At 34.2% G+C, this 15,568-nt stretch overlaps 1 protein-coding gene across 4 annotated transcripts in view; it reads right to left on the reverse strand.

The window, feature by feature from the left end:
* Positions 1–15,568, reverse strand: part of ATF7IP (activating transcription factor 7 interacting protein) — a 109,631-nt gene that overhangs the window by 88,298 nt on the left and 5,765 nt on the right. For 2 of the 4 annotated variants that reach the window (XM_077756440.1, XM_077756439.1), the window contains exon 1: positions 4,710–4,787. The exons of the other annotated variants lie outside the window; for them this stretch is intronic. In XM_077756440.1, the coding sequence (XP_077612566.1) occupies positions 4,710–4,726 (17 nt within the window). In that variant the 5' untranslated portion in view covers positions 4,727–4,787. Of the gene's footprint in view, positions 1–4,709; positions 4,788–15,568 lie in introns of those variants that run through there. 4 annotated transcript variants of the gene reach the window in all.

Consider the following 15,568-nt stretch of genomic DNA (forward strand, 5'->3'; position numbering starts at 1 on the left):
ATGGTTGCAGATGGTATTAAGAGCTTAAGTAATTTATCCAAAACTATACAATTAGTTACTGGCAGTACCAGACAAAAATAATCATTTCCTGACTTCCGTACTAATAGCTTCCGCCTCTACGCCTCCCATGATACTTCTTGGTCAGCAAAGGAAAGCAATAGGTCACAGACTTTCCTGAGTAGTAGCACCTGGTTTATCACAAGGGGGGTAGAAGTCCTTGGGCAGATGCAGAAGCAACTCCTCAGACACGGTGTTAAACTCCCTCTTTTCATTAAACTCAAAGGATTCACTGAGTCAATAACACCGTTTTCATCATTTCCATAGTCACACATTAATGACTAAAACAGACTTTTACATATTACTAATAAGAACTCTGTGGAAGTTCTAACCTGAGCGATTAAAAAAAAAATCCCTTATTTGAACAGACTTTAAGCTTTCTCCCAAATCACTCTCTCTTTTGGGAGTGTGAAGAGTTAGAAAAGCAGCAGAATAAATGTGTCCTGTGCAAGTTAAATGCTTTTGTAATTTCCACTAAAGTTTCCGCTCTAACTTAAAGCCATTTTCCAAAAAAGAGTAACACTTCCCTGGAGTTAGCAATGTCATGCTATTACATGAATGTTGAGAAGTTGGCTTTCACTCTGGAAAATGTGAAATTCAAAATTACATCACATCATCATCATCAAAGACTATGTTTTCTGGATCATTAATGTAGTCTCAAAATAGTTGAGACAGTGAATGTTACATAACAGAAGCAAACTTTTAACAAAAATAAGTCTATAATAGCCCTAAAATTAGTCTAGTGCAGCTAAGAAAACTTTCTACTAGCAACTTTCTCATTTTAAGTGCTAAGACTTCTCAACTCAACAAAGTAGACAAAAATCTTTTATAAAATGTATTTTCATTCACCTGGTCAGTAAACTGTATATCTTGAATATATTTTAACTTTTTCTTTTTCAGTATCATTAAAAACATCAAAATGATAAACAAAGTGATGTCTTTAACACTGTGTTAACAATTAAAGAAAAGAGAACCTATATCATATTAAAAGGCTGCAAGGTACTCCTGTTTCTAATTAGTATTTCTTTAATCTCTTCACTTTCATTCTATTGTCACTTTTTGCTAATGTCACTGAATCTCTTCAATCCGCACCACGGTACTCTAATACAGTAACCAGGACAAGGCTGAAGATGAGCAAACATGTCACACCTTCTAAAGAGTAAACTGTCTTTACACATGTGGTCTCTCCTACTAAGTAATGTAGGCTAGTTTTACTTATGTTTACTTTCTCCTAGGTTAAAAGTTATATACTAAATATAAAATGCTATCAACAATCTGTCAAATAAGTAGAATAGGGACTTAAAAGCAGTTTGCAGGTGCCCAGCAGGTAACGTAATTCGTGAATAGGACCAAATGTGAAGTATATATAGTCCCTATCTGAAGAGATAGTAGCTACTCCACTGTAGATTATTTTCCTGAAGCAGAAATACATTGTCAGCACCACCTATTTTTCAGAGATGAGACATCCAGACTTTTGAGTAAAATCTGACAGCTCTAACAACTGATCAAGTAGGGCAGCAGCTAAAACAATAAAGTCTGTCAGCTGCCAATTTGTGGCCACTGAAAGAAAACTACACTGTGTACTGAAACACAGAAAACACTAGGTCCTGAACTCAAGTCATCTTTTTAGAGAAATTATTTTCTCAGGGTATATTTGGATTCAGCCAGACTAGAATCAAAACATTTCTCCCACTTACTCCCCTAATTCTGTAATGCCAACATTCTACATTGGCTTTACTTAATAAACACATCTGCCACTACCCATCTACAGCAAAAGGTGGCTAATTTATAAACATGAATACAACCTCTTACCAAGTGGATGTGGATGTACTAGGCCTCTTGCTTCTGAGCATGAGTTATATGAGAAATTTCCCATACTGTTTAAACATGCCACATTCCTTGATCCAATCACATTTAATAAAGTACCGGACATCTGAGAAGCAAATAAAGTAGAAAGCACTCAAATATTACTGGAAAATTAGCATGCCAGATACTTGTGAAGTATTTCATTGTACTTTCTTCAGAAACATTATATAAACTGATTCTTTGCCTATCCTTGCCAAATAGATAGGAATTTTTCCCATTATATAGATGAGGAAACAAAATGGAATGAGTTGACCAATATAAGAAGAAAGCAGTAAAAACAACTCAAATTTAGGTTCAAACTCTTAGTCAATGTTCTTTCCCCTACCTCAACATTTTCCTTAAAGGCTTATACTAATGAAATGGCTTAGGAAAAAGGATAAACAAATAGTGAGCCAAGAAGTGACAAAATAATAATGTAAAACCTTAATTATCCAGCTCCCAGACTTATTATGCCTTCAATTATTCACCTAATAGCTAACCTGGAATTCAGCATAGACAATTTGAAAACTGTCACCAATCCCTAAAGTAATAATCCCAGTAAGGTCTAATTTATGCTTATAGTTGCAAAAATGCAACATGGCAGTGAAAGAATGAGCAGTAATATCCCAAGTAACCACAGTGTCGGTGTTTCCCCATGTACAAGTAATAATCAGTGGAGTCATCTTGCGGAGGGTAGAGGCAAACTATATAATCCACAATAGAAGGCAAAAAGAGTGATCACTGAAACTTCCCCAAGGTCCCATTCTGAAGATCAACATCAGTTGGTCAATAATTTCAATCTCACCAGTTTTTCTCTAGCAATAAACAAGAACAAACTGAGTAACTGGCTTGCACTGTATGAAATATTTGATATAGTGAGCTGTTCATTCTATGAGAGGAATGAAAATAATGATGAATTAAGGGCATCACACATTCACTTCCTGTGTCATGCACTCTAGGGCAAAATCTTACTGAAAGGCATGTGGATAAAATCTCTCTTGCACAATGAATTTGTTCTTCTCTTTTGGGGGCAAGCACATATGACAGGATTCACATAAAGTTCCAACGATAAGAATCCACTATATCACATAAAAGAGCTCTAATAACTTCACAAAGTAATAAGTTAATGAAAGTGAAACTGTTGATGAAACTTAACTAGTAATCCCAAATATATTTTAAGTCACTAAATAAATGAGCAATGATTAAGTTAAGAAAAGCAATTATTTTGTGTAATCAAAAAAAAAAAACTAGTAGAACAAGTATAAACACAATCTTGTGGCAAGGCAGCAATTTCAAACTGCTAAACTGTGTAAATATAGATCTTATACTCTACCTTTATGAAATTTTTTAAAAAACAACATAAAGAATACATGTTCTAGTATACTGAATTCTAATGTCTCTTAGCAACTGGAGTTCTACAAATAAGCAACCTATATCCTAACACTAATATAAGATTATAATTGTCATATATCATCTGGTTTCAAAGTTTTGTTTTCATAATTGTTCTCATTTTATTAAATAAACTTATAATAAATAAATGCTATAAATTTAAGTTATAAAATAAATACAAAATAATAAAATACAATATGTATCTTTTAAATACAGTGGTCTTTCATAAGAATTTAATGTGCAAAAAGTTGCTGTTTTTGAAAAGTTGCTATCTCTAGAAAGTTCAAAACTTACTGTTCTATGTCATATTAGTCAGGGATATATTCGTAATGCTCTAGACAAAATTAGAGAAATGTACTACATCATCTATAAAAAAATTTTTATTAAGTAACACAATTTAAACGTTAGACCTTAAAGTGTAACAGTTCTGCTCTCTGAAATATATGAATAAAAATTTCATTCTCCCAATTCTCTGGATCTCTATGAACTTACCATATCTCAATAAACGTTTCTACTTCAGAAAAATGTTAAGAAAGCTTTTTGAAAATTGTGAAATTAAATTTACAAAATCACTGAGTTATATTGTTTTTAACTATACCACAGGTTTAAACTAAGGTTAATGTGGATATCAACAATTAATATCAATTAACTAAAACAACTGAGTATTTCTTTCAGCTCTGTTGTATTAGAACACATTAGCTAGAAAGAAAAGGGGTATCCAGAGCTACAGATGAACTTGTTTCTAAACTCAAAATCTGAATCTGAATGATAACTTAAGCAAAAAGTAATTAGGATAAAAAGTTAACACCATTAAAAATACGAAAGCATTAAATGGCCCAGAGGAGACAGCACAATGAGAAAGAATTGGAACCCAGTGTACAAAAAAAGTCTAACAGTGCTAAAAATTTTTTTCTTTCTGTAACTATGACTTATATTCAGAGAACTAACATTCTTCCCAGAAAGCTACCAAACAATAGCTCCAACATACGCACGCACACACACACACACACGCACACACACACACACAGAAAAATCTCACTCTTCATGTAAAACAGGCTTATTTACGGCTTCTTTCCCAAAAAAATCTATTCAGAGAATATACTGTTCTTAATTTTTATAAAAAAAAATATCAAGCAAACTAAAATATCTAACACAAAACAAATATAAAGTTAATTAGGGCCAGAAAAGCACTACTGTGGTGATCAAATGTTCTGGCAATGACAGAACATAAGATGGTGAGAAATTACAGGAATTTAACCTTTGACCTCACCATCCTATGTACTGTTTCCATAAAAGGGGCTTAAAGCAAACATTTCAACTTCTTAGCAAGCTCCAACTTCACCTTGCTATATAAACTCAGTAAAATTCAAATACTTTTTAATTAAAATATTCAAAGATAAAGAGCAATTGGTTCTTACCTCTGGTCCTGATGCATGTGCCAAGTCTCCTCACTGGCATAGTTGCTGCCTAAGCAGCTACAAAGACTAGGTCAGCAGCCATTTTGAGACAGCTGCACTGTCTCAGTTGCACTAAAGTGTAATTAAGATGGCTGCAGTGTGCACTCAAGAACTCACACAGTGAAAACTCAGCTATGTATCAAAGAAAGCCCCTCCCACTTTGTCAGCCAGCAGGAAACTGAACACACAGACAACAGCTAATGCATATACTGCAACAAACAATGCAGCTGCTGAGGACACAGAAAACAGAGAAGGCAGCAAGCCAGTTTTGTAACACAATGCCTGCGAATCCATCCCGACTTGCAATACAGACTTTGGGCACATCCAGATCCCAGACAGCTTAAAATCCATGCCACATATTAGCAGTTACAGAGATAGAGCCAAATCACACACAGCAAACATCAGGGAATTCGCTTGAAAGAAAGCCTCCATTTCAGTCCAGAAAAAAAAAGTCTGCTCAAGGCCCCCTTTTTTTGTCTTTTATAGTACTTTTATCATGAAAAGAGTGCCAATTTTTCTAATTTCTGGAAAATTAAGTTGCTTAAGTCCTGATAGTCAATTTCCATTTACAGAAGGCTAATTATTCTCTTTTTCCCCACAGAATCTATGCCCCCAAAGTACTCAAATCTAGCAGAATGGTTAAAGCTTGCAATCAAATTTTTGAATCTTGACAATCATTTTAAGTAATTGCTGGGAAGAGACGAGAGTCATTAGAGCAATGACAACAAAGCTTATTTTCAGTAATCTGCCATAAAGATAAAAACAATTTCTTCTCAATTGTAGTCCAGATGGCCACAAAGACATTTCCAGGTGAGTGTTTGGTCCCAGGGCAAATTAAATTTCATGCCCTGCCACAGACCTCCCAACATTTTAATATGAGTGAAAAACAAATAAAAATAAAAAATGTAGACACACTCTTGAGGGGGAAAAAAACAAAATAGAACAAAGGGGTAAAATTCAATCTGAAAGCAGATATGTTAACAAGACAAATTTGAGTAAGATCCCAACAAATCTGTCTTGGCAATAATCTACCCATCAAGAGAAGTGAAGGACAAGAGCGCAGAAAGAGCCTGTGTGCTGGATAGATAACTCACATCATCTAGGAAATCCACCTTTTCTTTCTCTTTTCCTTGGTTTACCTTCCTAAGATCTAGCTGCCCTGTGTGATCTTATGTCTATCCACCACTAGATGTAGGTATTTATGAAAATCCATTAAGGGTGCAGGGAGGAAGTAGGAATAGAGTCAAAAGGAGACGGCCCCATAAGTTGATGATTGTTCAAGCTGAGTGATAAGCACATGGAGTTGATTGTTTTATTTTATTTCTATATATATTTAAAATTTCCCATAACCAAAGCTTAAAAATGAAACAAAACTATTCAGCTTTTTAAAAGGTCCTTTCATATTCTCCGTGAGGCAAATTGAATAATGTATGTAAAAACTGCTTCAAATTGGGGGGGAAAAGTTACCTTTATCTAAGCCACATTAATTCCTTAAAATAAATAAATAAATAAATAACATAAACATTCTCTGAAGATGGCTCAAATCTAGTCATTAAAATCAAGAGGTTGGTAAACTGGAAGATTCAAACAGGATAGACATTTACTGTGGCACTGAAATGTGACTAAGGTTAATGTCAAAACAAATAGTCAAAACTTTTAAAGCTGCTGAATGAGCAACTTCTGATATTCAGGAAGCAGATTCTTTTGGAAGCCTGCTCTACAAAAATTTAAATTATGTAACACACCCTCAAATGTACCCTGTCCCACCCCCCTTCCCAAACCTCCCCTGTCTTGCCAAATACTTTTCCAATGTAAATCCTGACTACTTTTTTCTCAGTCTAAACTTTTTGGAGCAAGCTAAGTTGCTGGCTACTACTATTGGCTGTAAGAACTCCTTTTCACCCAATTTAGATTTCAAAATAAAAGACATAATCTACATTCCCTCATTGTACTAATACTCCTCTGGCTACTATAATCATTTAACTACCAATTTACTAAAATTCTATCACTTCAAGGTACATAAAAAAAAGACAAAAAATATTCTGATTATCTACTTCACCCACAAGACTTTAGAAGACAAAGGAGTAGGGAGGTGCATTAACATGGATCAAGTCTTCAGATAAGTTTTACATGCATTATTTCAATTAATTCTCACACTAAACCTATAAGGTTATATGTTACTTCTAATTCATGAGTGAAAAAAAAACAGGCTCAAAATTAAGTAACTTCACAAAAGTGCTAAAGCTGAAATGCCTACTAGACTATACCCAGTCTGAGCCCATGAAGCTTCCATCACCCATCTTTTCCCACATTGGTTCTGTTTCTACACATCATGAAAATGGTTTAGAAAAGGAAAATACTTAGGCTGTTATTCAGATAATCTGTGCCACTGCCCACATGTTTCACTCTATCCTAAAGAAACTATCCTAGTTTACCCAATAAATCCTACTCATGATTCAACCTAAATTATCTCATCAGTAACAATTTTTTTCGTTATTCTCTTTTCTCCATACTATACCCATCCCCTGAGCCAGCTGTAGTTTCTCTCTCAAGATCTTTTGTGCATACCATCACTATATTTACTGTATTTCATTGCTTATATCTTTATACATGAGTTCTTAAAGGACCAAAATTACAACTCAATTCATTTTCCATTCACTTCCACAATGTGAAACACAGTATTTGTTCAATGGATGTTGAGCTGAAATTAATTCCCAGTATTTTCACTTCTACCACAAAAATCTCAGAAAATTCTGTATCTTTAAAACCTTTATTTTCAGGAGCTCAACTCTTATTTTGTAGGAAAAAAAAGTCAACTTATGAGTCAACTAAGTTTTTAGACTTGTCCTAAAAAAAAAACCTCCTACTTAAAACTCAATATAAAAAAATATCTTTTGTAGAACACTGTCCAGTTCTTAGAGTGTTTTTATAGGATCTACTATGTGTTCAGAATAGTTGAACTATGAAAAAAGTCTACAGAAAATTATGGAACATAGGTATATTATTTACTTTTACATTTTCAAATTTTACTAAGAATATATATAACTTGATTTTATGTCATATAGGACATTTGTTTTAAATACGATAAGTCCTAATGAATCCAATTATTGTTTCTTGGTAAAAGCAAACACATTTCAAAGCTACCTCAAATATTAGGTAAACATTTCCATGATTACTAAATGTTTTATCTTTCTAAATAAAAACTAGCACTTTTCACATAATTTTTTCATTTCAGCCATAGTAATGGTCATGTAAAATAAGAGTACCGTAATTTCAAATTTTTATGAGCAGAGAATGTAACCGTTTGCTATGGGTTGCCCAAGCAACAAAGAGAACTAGAAGAGAATAACTGTAATCAACTACTATATCCTTTTACATAACATATACCATACTATTAAAAAATTTTGCAAACGCAAAATATTGAAGATTTCATAGAACCTAAATAACAGGTTTCACTGTATTAAGTAAAAAGTAAATGCCCCTTTATTTAATTAAAATACTTCAGTAACATTATTACCAACCTTCACTGCTAAAAGAGAAAACAAACATGAGAATGGTATCAAGACAATGAAATGAAAACACCATGATTTTCCTCCCTCAGAAACCACTAAAATTACAATAAAGCTATATTTTGAAAGCATAAATCCTCAGGAACAAGGAGAAAAGTAAAAAAGAAAAGAGCTAAAAAGATTTGGGGAGGTGAAAATAAACAGAACCACTGGTAACTAACTTAACAGCTCCTAAAACATCATATTACGTGCTTCACTAGGGACAAGAACCAGTTCGAGTTACATGGCAGCAGCTGCAAAACACAGCCGCTAAAAAGAACTAGGCCACCTGCGGTGAAGGGAACAAATAGTAAGATGGTGTAACTAAAAAAGAGAATACTAGTGAAAGCGGTTTGCAAATCAATAATTTGATATCCTCACAACATTCCACTAAATACCTCCTCTCCCCAGTCCTAGTAAAACTATGAAGACAGCACCCACAGTTAAAAATAAGAGTAGCAAACCAAAAACAGAGGGACCGAATGCTGGCTGCAGAGATCCCTAGTCCTCTTCCCTCCATCAATCTTCCAGAATGCTGGCAATCAGACCCTTATTCTCCATATACGAAAATGGAAAAGGAGGGTATCTAAACACCACAAAGCACAAGACCTTAAGATCTTGGGAGCTCTCAAAAACAACCCACCCAGAAAAGCCTAAAGAGAAGTTTAAAAGCTGACAAATTTAGATATTCTAATCAACTTCTTAATTTTCCACAACATATAATACAGTGAGGCAAGGAAAAAAAAGATAACCGAGAAAAGTCTAACGTGGAAGACAGAAACCAAAAACAAACCAAAACAAAAACTCACAAAGACTATGCAAGAAGAAAAACCTCAAAAAAACCCTGATGTCCACCAATAAGAAAAGATGTTGCAATCATATATCAATAATAGAATACTAGGGGTTCCTGACTGGCTCAGTCCATAGAACATTAGACTCTTGATCTTGGAGTTGTGGGTTCAAGATCCATGTTGGGCACAGAGGTTACTTAAAAAAAAAAAAAAAAAAATAGACTATAGGCAAAGACCAAAAAGTAGAAATTAAGAACCTAACAGGAAAAAATGAAAAACTCAATAGAAGAACTGGATAACAAGGTTGAAGAAACCTAACTAAACAAAAAGGAAAAGTTGTAAATAGGAGAGAAAAAAAATCTAAGAAAAGTGGAGCACCCCTCCAAAAAGTCACATTGGAATGACAGAAAAGAAAAAAGGTATCACCAATGAATTCATTTAATAAAAAAATTCCAAGACTGGAAAACAAGGGTTGCCAAGCTGAAATGGCCTGATGAATTCTAGCAAACCATGATAAACATCCATATCAAAGAATTACAGTGAAATTTCAAAACACTGACACTAATAACAGATTCTATAAGCTGCCAGTGAGGGGAAAATCACAAATATGAATGGCTTAAGATTTCTCAGCAGTAACAGAAACAAGAAGACAACAGAATAGTGCATTTAAAATTCAGAAGAAAAATATTTTCCAACCTAGGTTTCTATACCTAGCCAAACTATCAATCAAGCATCCAACTATATAGCGATAATTTTCATGTATAAATGGTTTCACAAAATATACTTCCCATTTACTCTTTCTCAAAAAGCTTCTAGAGAATACGGTGTCCTTCCCCTAATGAATAAACCAATAAAAAGATAGGACTTATGGAAAACAAGGGTGCTGCACAGACAAAGGGTAAAGGAAATCCGTACATCATGAATAAAATTCTAATAGCAACAGTGTGCCATATGAAGAGAGCAACTAGGTTAACTGTAGCGATGAGACTCAAGGAAAAAAAAAGTCAAGATCCTTGCTGCCCCTGTACCAAAGGAAAGAAGTTTGTCTTCTAAACATACATCAAGAGATCCTTGGTAAAGGACTGTACCAAATCATCTGAACTATTACTGTTACGTAGAAGAGACTCCTGGATACAGCCCTTGTGGCATAAAGCTGACCTTACCTCCATGAATCAACATCTGTTATCACTGTATCAAGAGAATGGGTCAGGATTTCTACGATTCTGTTAGTTTAGTGCAGACAACTTTGCGTAAGTAGATTACTTAACTCTAGATCAGTGAAACAAAAATTACCTTTAGGTAAATGAACTGTCTTAACTGTGGTTAGTATTTTATTTTTAATGGTAACAAAGAGAAAACACTTTCTTCTTAATATCTTTAACCTTCAATTTAAAATATATTTTGTATAAGTAATAAATAATATCTTGATCTAATATCTTCAGAATTCCAGGGGGAAAATACCCTGTGAAAGATCTTAACATTGGTTATAATTAATAAGCCACCAGAACAATTAAAGAGCAATTCTGTAGAAAAATCCTAAATATATTATTGGCTTTATCTAAACTGAAACTCTTTATTTTTTTATAAATCCATTTACAAAATTCCAATAAGAATGTTTTCCTTCCAAGCAGAATAAAATTGGATACATCAAACTGGTAACCATGACTACAAGAAAAATATGACATTTAAAAAAGTGGTAGCTTAGGGGCGCCTGGGTGGCTCAGTCGGTTAAGCGTCTAACTTCAGGTCAGGTCATGATCTCACGGTTCGTGGGTTCAGGCCCTGCGTCGGGATCTGTGCTGACAGCTAGCTCAGAGCCTGGAGCCTGATTCAGATTGTCTCCCTCTCTCTGACCCTCCCCTACTTGCGCTGTCTCTCTCTGCCTCTCAAAAATAAATAAAAAACATAAAAAAAATTCTTTTAAAGAGGTAGCTTAAAATTAGGTATGACAAGGTACAAAGACTGTACCTCAGAGGTAGAAATGACTGCACTGCAAATGCAAAAATGATGCCTATTAAGTCCTCCCAGAAACTCAAGTTAGTATGTCTTCTATAATTTATGGATTCCCAAGTTTAATGAGAATAAAGAATATCACTTCCTGACAGACAAGAATACTGACAAATGTGTATATCTCAGAACCATAGTACCCTACAGTTTTAAGTATTGCAGGTGAAAAGTCACTGAGATAAATTAGATGGCTCTTGGTTCCTGATCTTGTAATCAGCAGATAGGTTATTACACTTTGCAAAGCATCTAGACGGAAGCTAACTCTTAAACCTCATGTCAAAGGTATGTGATTTTGTTAACCAGACAATAGGGAATTCTTTGAATATTAATCAGCTGTTCTTTAGACCTGTGTAAGTAAAATAAAACAACAAAATAAAATAATCAGAAGGCCATTAAACAAACTTATGTGGTCAGATATGTTTCTTAAGGGGCAGGAACTTGGCCACAGGAATGGTTCTGAAAGAAAATGGACACTTTGTCTTGTTTCAATTTTGAGTGAGTATGTCCAGCAGGTTCCACACCTGGAGGGTAAATAAAAGGAGAGAGAGCACTTTGCACCCTTAATTTTTTTTTAAAAAGTGGAATATGTGGATCTAGTCCCCAAAATAAATTATTTCATCCCTAATTTTGGCAACGATGATTGAAAACATCTGACCAACTGTGAAAATATAAAATTAACATGAGAAAATGGCTATAAACTTAGTAAATTTAGTAATCTTGCAAGGCTTTTATTCTTTAAATAACTTTTACAATAAAACAGTCCTAAAGGTAGACTCCTTCACAAACCTTTACAAATAAACGACTTCTTTAAAGTCTTGGGTTTTTTTGTTTTTTGTTTTTGAGAGAGAGAGAGAAAGCACAAGCAGGGGGCAGAGGGGAGGGGCAGAGAGAAAGAATCCCACGCAGGCTCTGCACTGTTGGCATGGAGCCTGACATGTGGAGAACTCAGACCGTGAGATTATGACCTGAGCCCAAATCAAGAGCTGGACACTTAACTGACTAAGCCACTCAAGTGCCCCGCAGATAAACTTCTTTAAATGCTTATTTTTCCCTAGTAGTGAATGGTATTATAAAACTTTTTGATATTACTTTTTAAATTCATTTAAATTCTAGCTCCAGTAATCAAGAATACTGCCATTTTCTATATATCTCCTGCATTGAAGGGTTCCCTATAGCTCTACCTAGCTGCCTCTTAAATATTCATGCCTAACTAATTAGTTTGATTGAAGACAGAGAAGAAAAATGTGCCAGGAAAAATTGCTAAGTATTTTTTATATATAATTTCATTTAACCCTCACAACCACCCTACCAGATAGGTGGTACCATCATTTTATATTAAGTTATAGTGTTGGGAGATTCTAAATTCCCAGATCCCCGTATAAAATTACTGCTCTCTCCACTTCATCATATTACTGATTTTAGAAAAATCCTTCACCTTTTTGTGTCTTCATTTATTTGCTGTCTTCCAACTTTTATATCACTTAAGTTTGATGGAAAAGGAAAGAATTACATAAACTTAAAACACAAAATAATTATTTAATTTAATCTTTTTATCAAACCCTTATTAATTTACATATGTCCTTCAGAGTTGTATCTTAGAAACTTATTAATAGGTAAGCAATGGTGTTTCTTTGTTTTCTTCTATTTCTTAATGAATGAGACAAAGACTTTTCTGTAAGTTGTCTCACAATTTATAATTTTTCATATGCAAAATGCCTGTCCAATGTTTTGTTCGTTTATCTAGTTCATGCTTAAGTAAACTACATATTCAATTATTTAAAAATAAAGTCTAACATCTGTGGATACTAGTACATTAAATTTAAAAAAAAAAAAGGCACTAACTTATCTTACTTCCCTTTTTGGCACTTCACCTAAAACAAACGGACTCTTGTCTTTCAATAAGCAAATATGTATTGAATGTTAAGGAAGACAATGTGGAAAGTAATCTTATACTTTTAATAGTGGTTTATCACTTCTAACTATAAGGAATTATTCTTTAATATGGGACATTTGTCAAAAACATCAATCAGATATAATTCCTAACTGCAGGAAGCTTATGAAGTACTATGCAACTAAAAATAAATAAGTAGAAATGAATAAACATCTTTAAGTAAGATAGGAAGCAAAATAGAGTAAAAGAAGAAATTAGAGAACTTCCAGCTGAGAATAACAATATCCTTTATTAGTTATATTATGTAGGCAGCACGGCAGCAAAGACTCTTACTTACAAAAATCGAGGATCTATATATGAGGGAGGTATTTAGAGTTCTCACATACTACCTTCTTTCTCATTTCTGAAAGATACTCTGAACACCCTATTCATTCCCTTTACTAAGAATATCTTCTAATTCACCCCTTAAAATACAATTCCTCTAAGATTTCCTTGATCTCCCTCCAAACAGAGTTTCACTTTCTGTGCCTTACATGAATATCCATGTCTTATAGTCTGCAGAAAGCTGCTTTTAATTATTTACTTATTACATAGGTAAGCTTTACCTATATGCAAAGAATTTACAACCACAATCTTTTGACTTGTATATTTTACAAGGCCCTCAGAAATCACATTTTCCATCTTCAAAATGTATACTTCACATATACAGTTACAAAAGAAAAAACCGTATCTGGAAAAGAATATAAAAACATAAACTCGGGGCACCTGGCTGGCTCAGTCAGTGGAGCAAGCAACTCTTGATCTCAGGTTGTGAGTTTGAGCCCCTCGTTGGGTGAAGAATTTACTTAAAAGTAAAATAATTAAAAAAACAAATTCAACTTTAGACTAAAACAAGCAGTTCAAACAACTGCCATTCATGATTGTCATTACCTACAGTCCTTCATCTTCCAAAATAAGCAACTGGCCAAGCAGGTTAAAAAATATTACACTAAGATTTTTAAATTAAACTAAATTCCAATTCGTATAAAGCTAACTATGATTTAATACATTTACAAAGGCAAGCAGAAAGGGAAACAATTCCACCAAATAAGATACATAACTAGAACCTCAGACACAAATCATGGACACAAAGCTCTCAAAATTCTACTTCAAAGGAAGATATAGAGTTCTAACTGTAACTCTTAAGACAGAAAAAGTTTTTAATATCAAATTATGAAATACTTTGAGAAACCACTAGTCCAGCTTCTTCTTGTAGCAGAAAGGGCTAGTTGTTCCATAACACCCATTTCTCTCCTTTTATAAAATTCCTTAATTTTAGCTGAGCACATGGTTGTCCAGCTAGATACTACATTCCCTAGCCTTCCTTTCCAGCTAAGTATGTTCCAGTGACTAAATCCTCACCCATAAAATGAGTCAATGCCAGTTCATGTTCTCAAAAGAATGAGGTATATACTCCCATTGTCCTTTCTCCCTTGAGCCTGGTTGGTGAAACTGTGAAGTACTCATGTTCAACCTGGAAACCATGCATTAAGTCAAAGCCACCTAAAAACTCTGAACAGTCTTCTGTGTTGGAGGAGAAAAATAAACATTTATCATCTTTAAACCATCATAATAGTCTCAAAGAGCAGATTATCCTTCTCTGTAATCCAACAACTCCTGACACTTACCACCTAAAAAGAAATTTTTAAAAATTTCAAAGCTGGTCTCTTTTCAGAGAGGGAGGCAAACCATGAGAGACTCTTGAATGCTGAGAACAAACTGAGGGCTGATGGGGGTGGGGGAGAGGAGAAGGGGGGTGATGGGCATGGAGGAGGGCACTTGTGGGGATGAGCACTGGGTGTTATATGGAAACCAACTTGACAATAAACTATTAAAAAAAAAAAAGATGGTCTCTTTTCTCTTCCATACTTTTCACCACTTCTTCCCTTTAACACATTTACTCTAATAAAGCTAACAAGTCAGAAACATTCCTCAACTCCAAAACCTTCCTGAGAACATGCTGAAGCAGTCATGTCATTCATTCTTTCACTACTCTTTTCCTCCTGGTTCTCAAAATGGCAGGTTCTATTCTCACCTTCTAGGTTTACCTTTCTAACAAGTAGAAGGCATTATCTTTGAGAACTACTGACTCAAGGAGAAATCTTTTAATAGCTATGTCAGTTCTGAGAATCAGAGTCAAATTTCTCATTAGAATGTAAAAATGCCATAGAGTGCTGGCTGAACATAATTCCCAGGTACCCACCAAGACAATAATTCCTCAAAGTAGTACGTACAAACAACAAAGAAAGTGAATAAGAACTATACAGTAAGACATTATGACATTAGTATCTCACATCAATCAAAGGGGCCCTCTTTCCCAAATTAAAGGTTTTAAGGCTATTTATCCATAGTTATTAGATACAAAATAACACAAAATATTTTTATAATATTCTGAGCAAGGAAAAACTGTAGATATGAATAAAAGAATATTTCTCATGGTCAAGGTAATAGGTCATCATCATTTCCCAGACTTTTATGTTTATGTAGATCCAATTAAAAAGTTTCTCAGGAAAGTGCTATCAACTGTACCCTGAGGCCTATCAC

The sequence above is a fragment of the Crocuta crocuta genome, unplaced genomic scaffold (assembly GCF_008692635.1).
Source record: "Crocuta crocuta isolate KB4526 unplaced genomic scaffold, BGI_CrCroc_1.0 scaffold262, whole genome shotgun sequence".
NCBI classification, from domain to species: domain Eukaryota; kingdom Metazoa; phylum Chordata; class Mammalia; order Carnivora; family Hyaenidae; genus Crocuta; species Crocuta crocuta.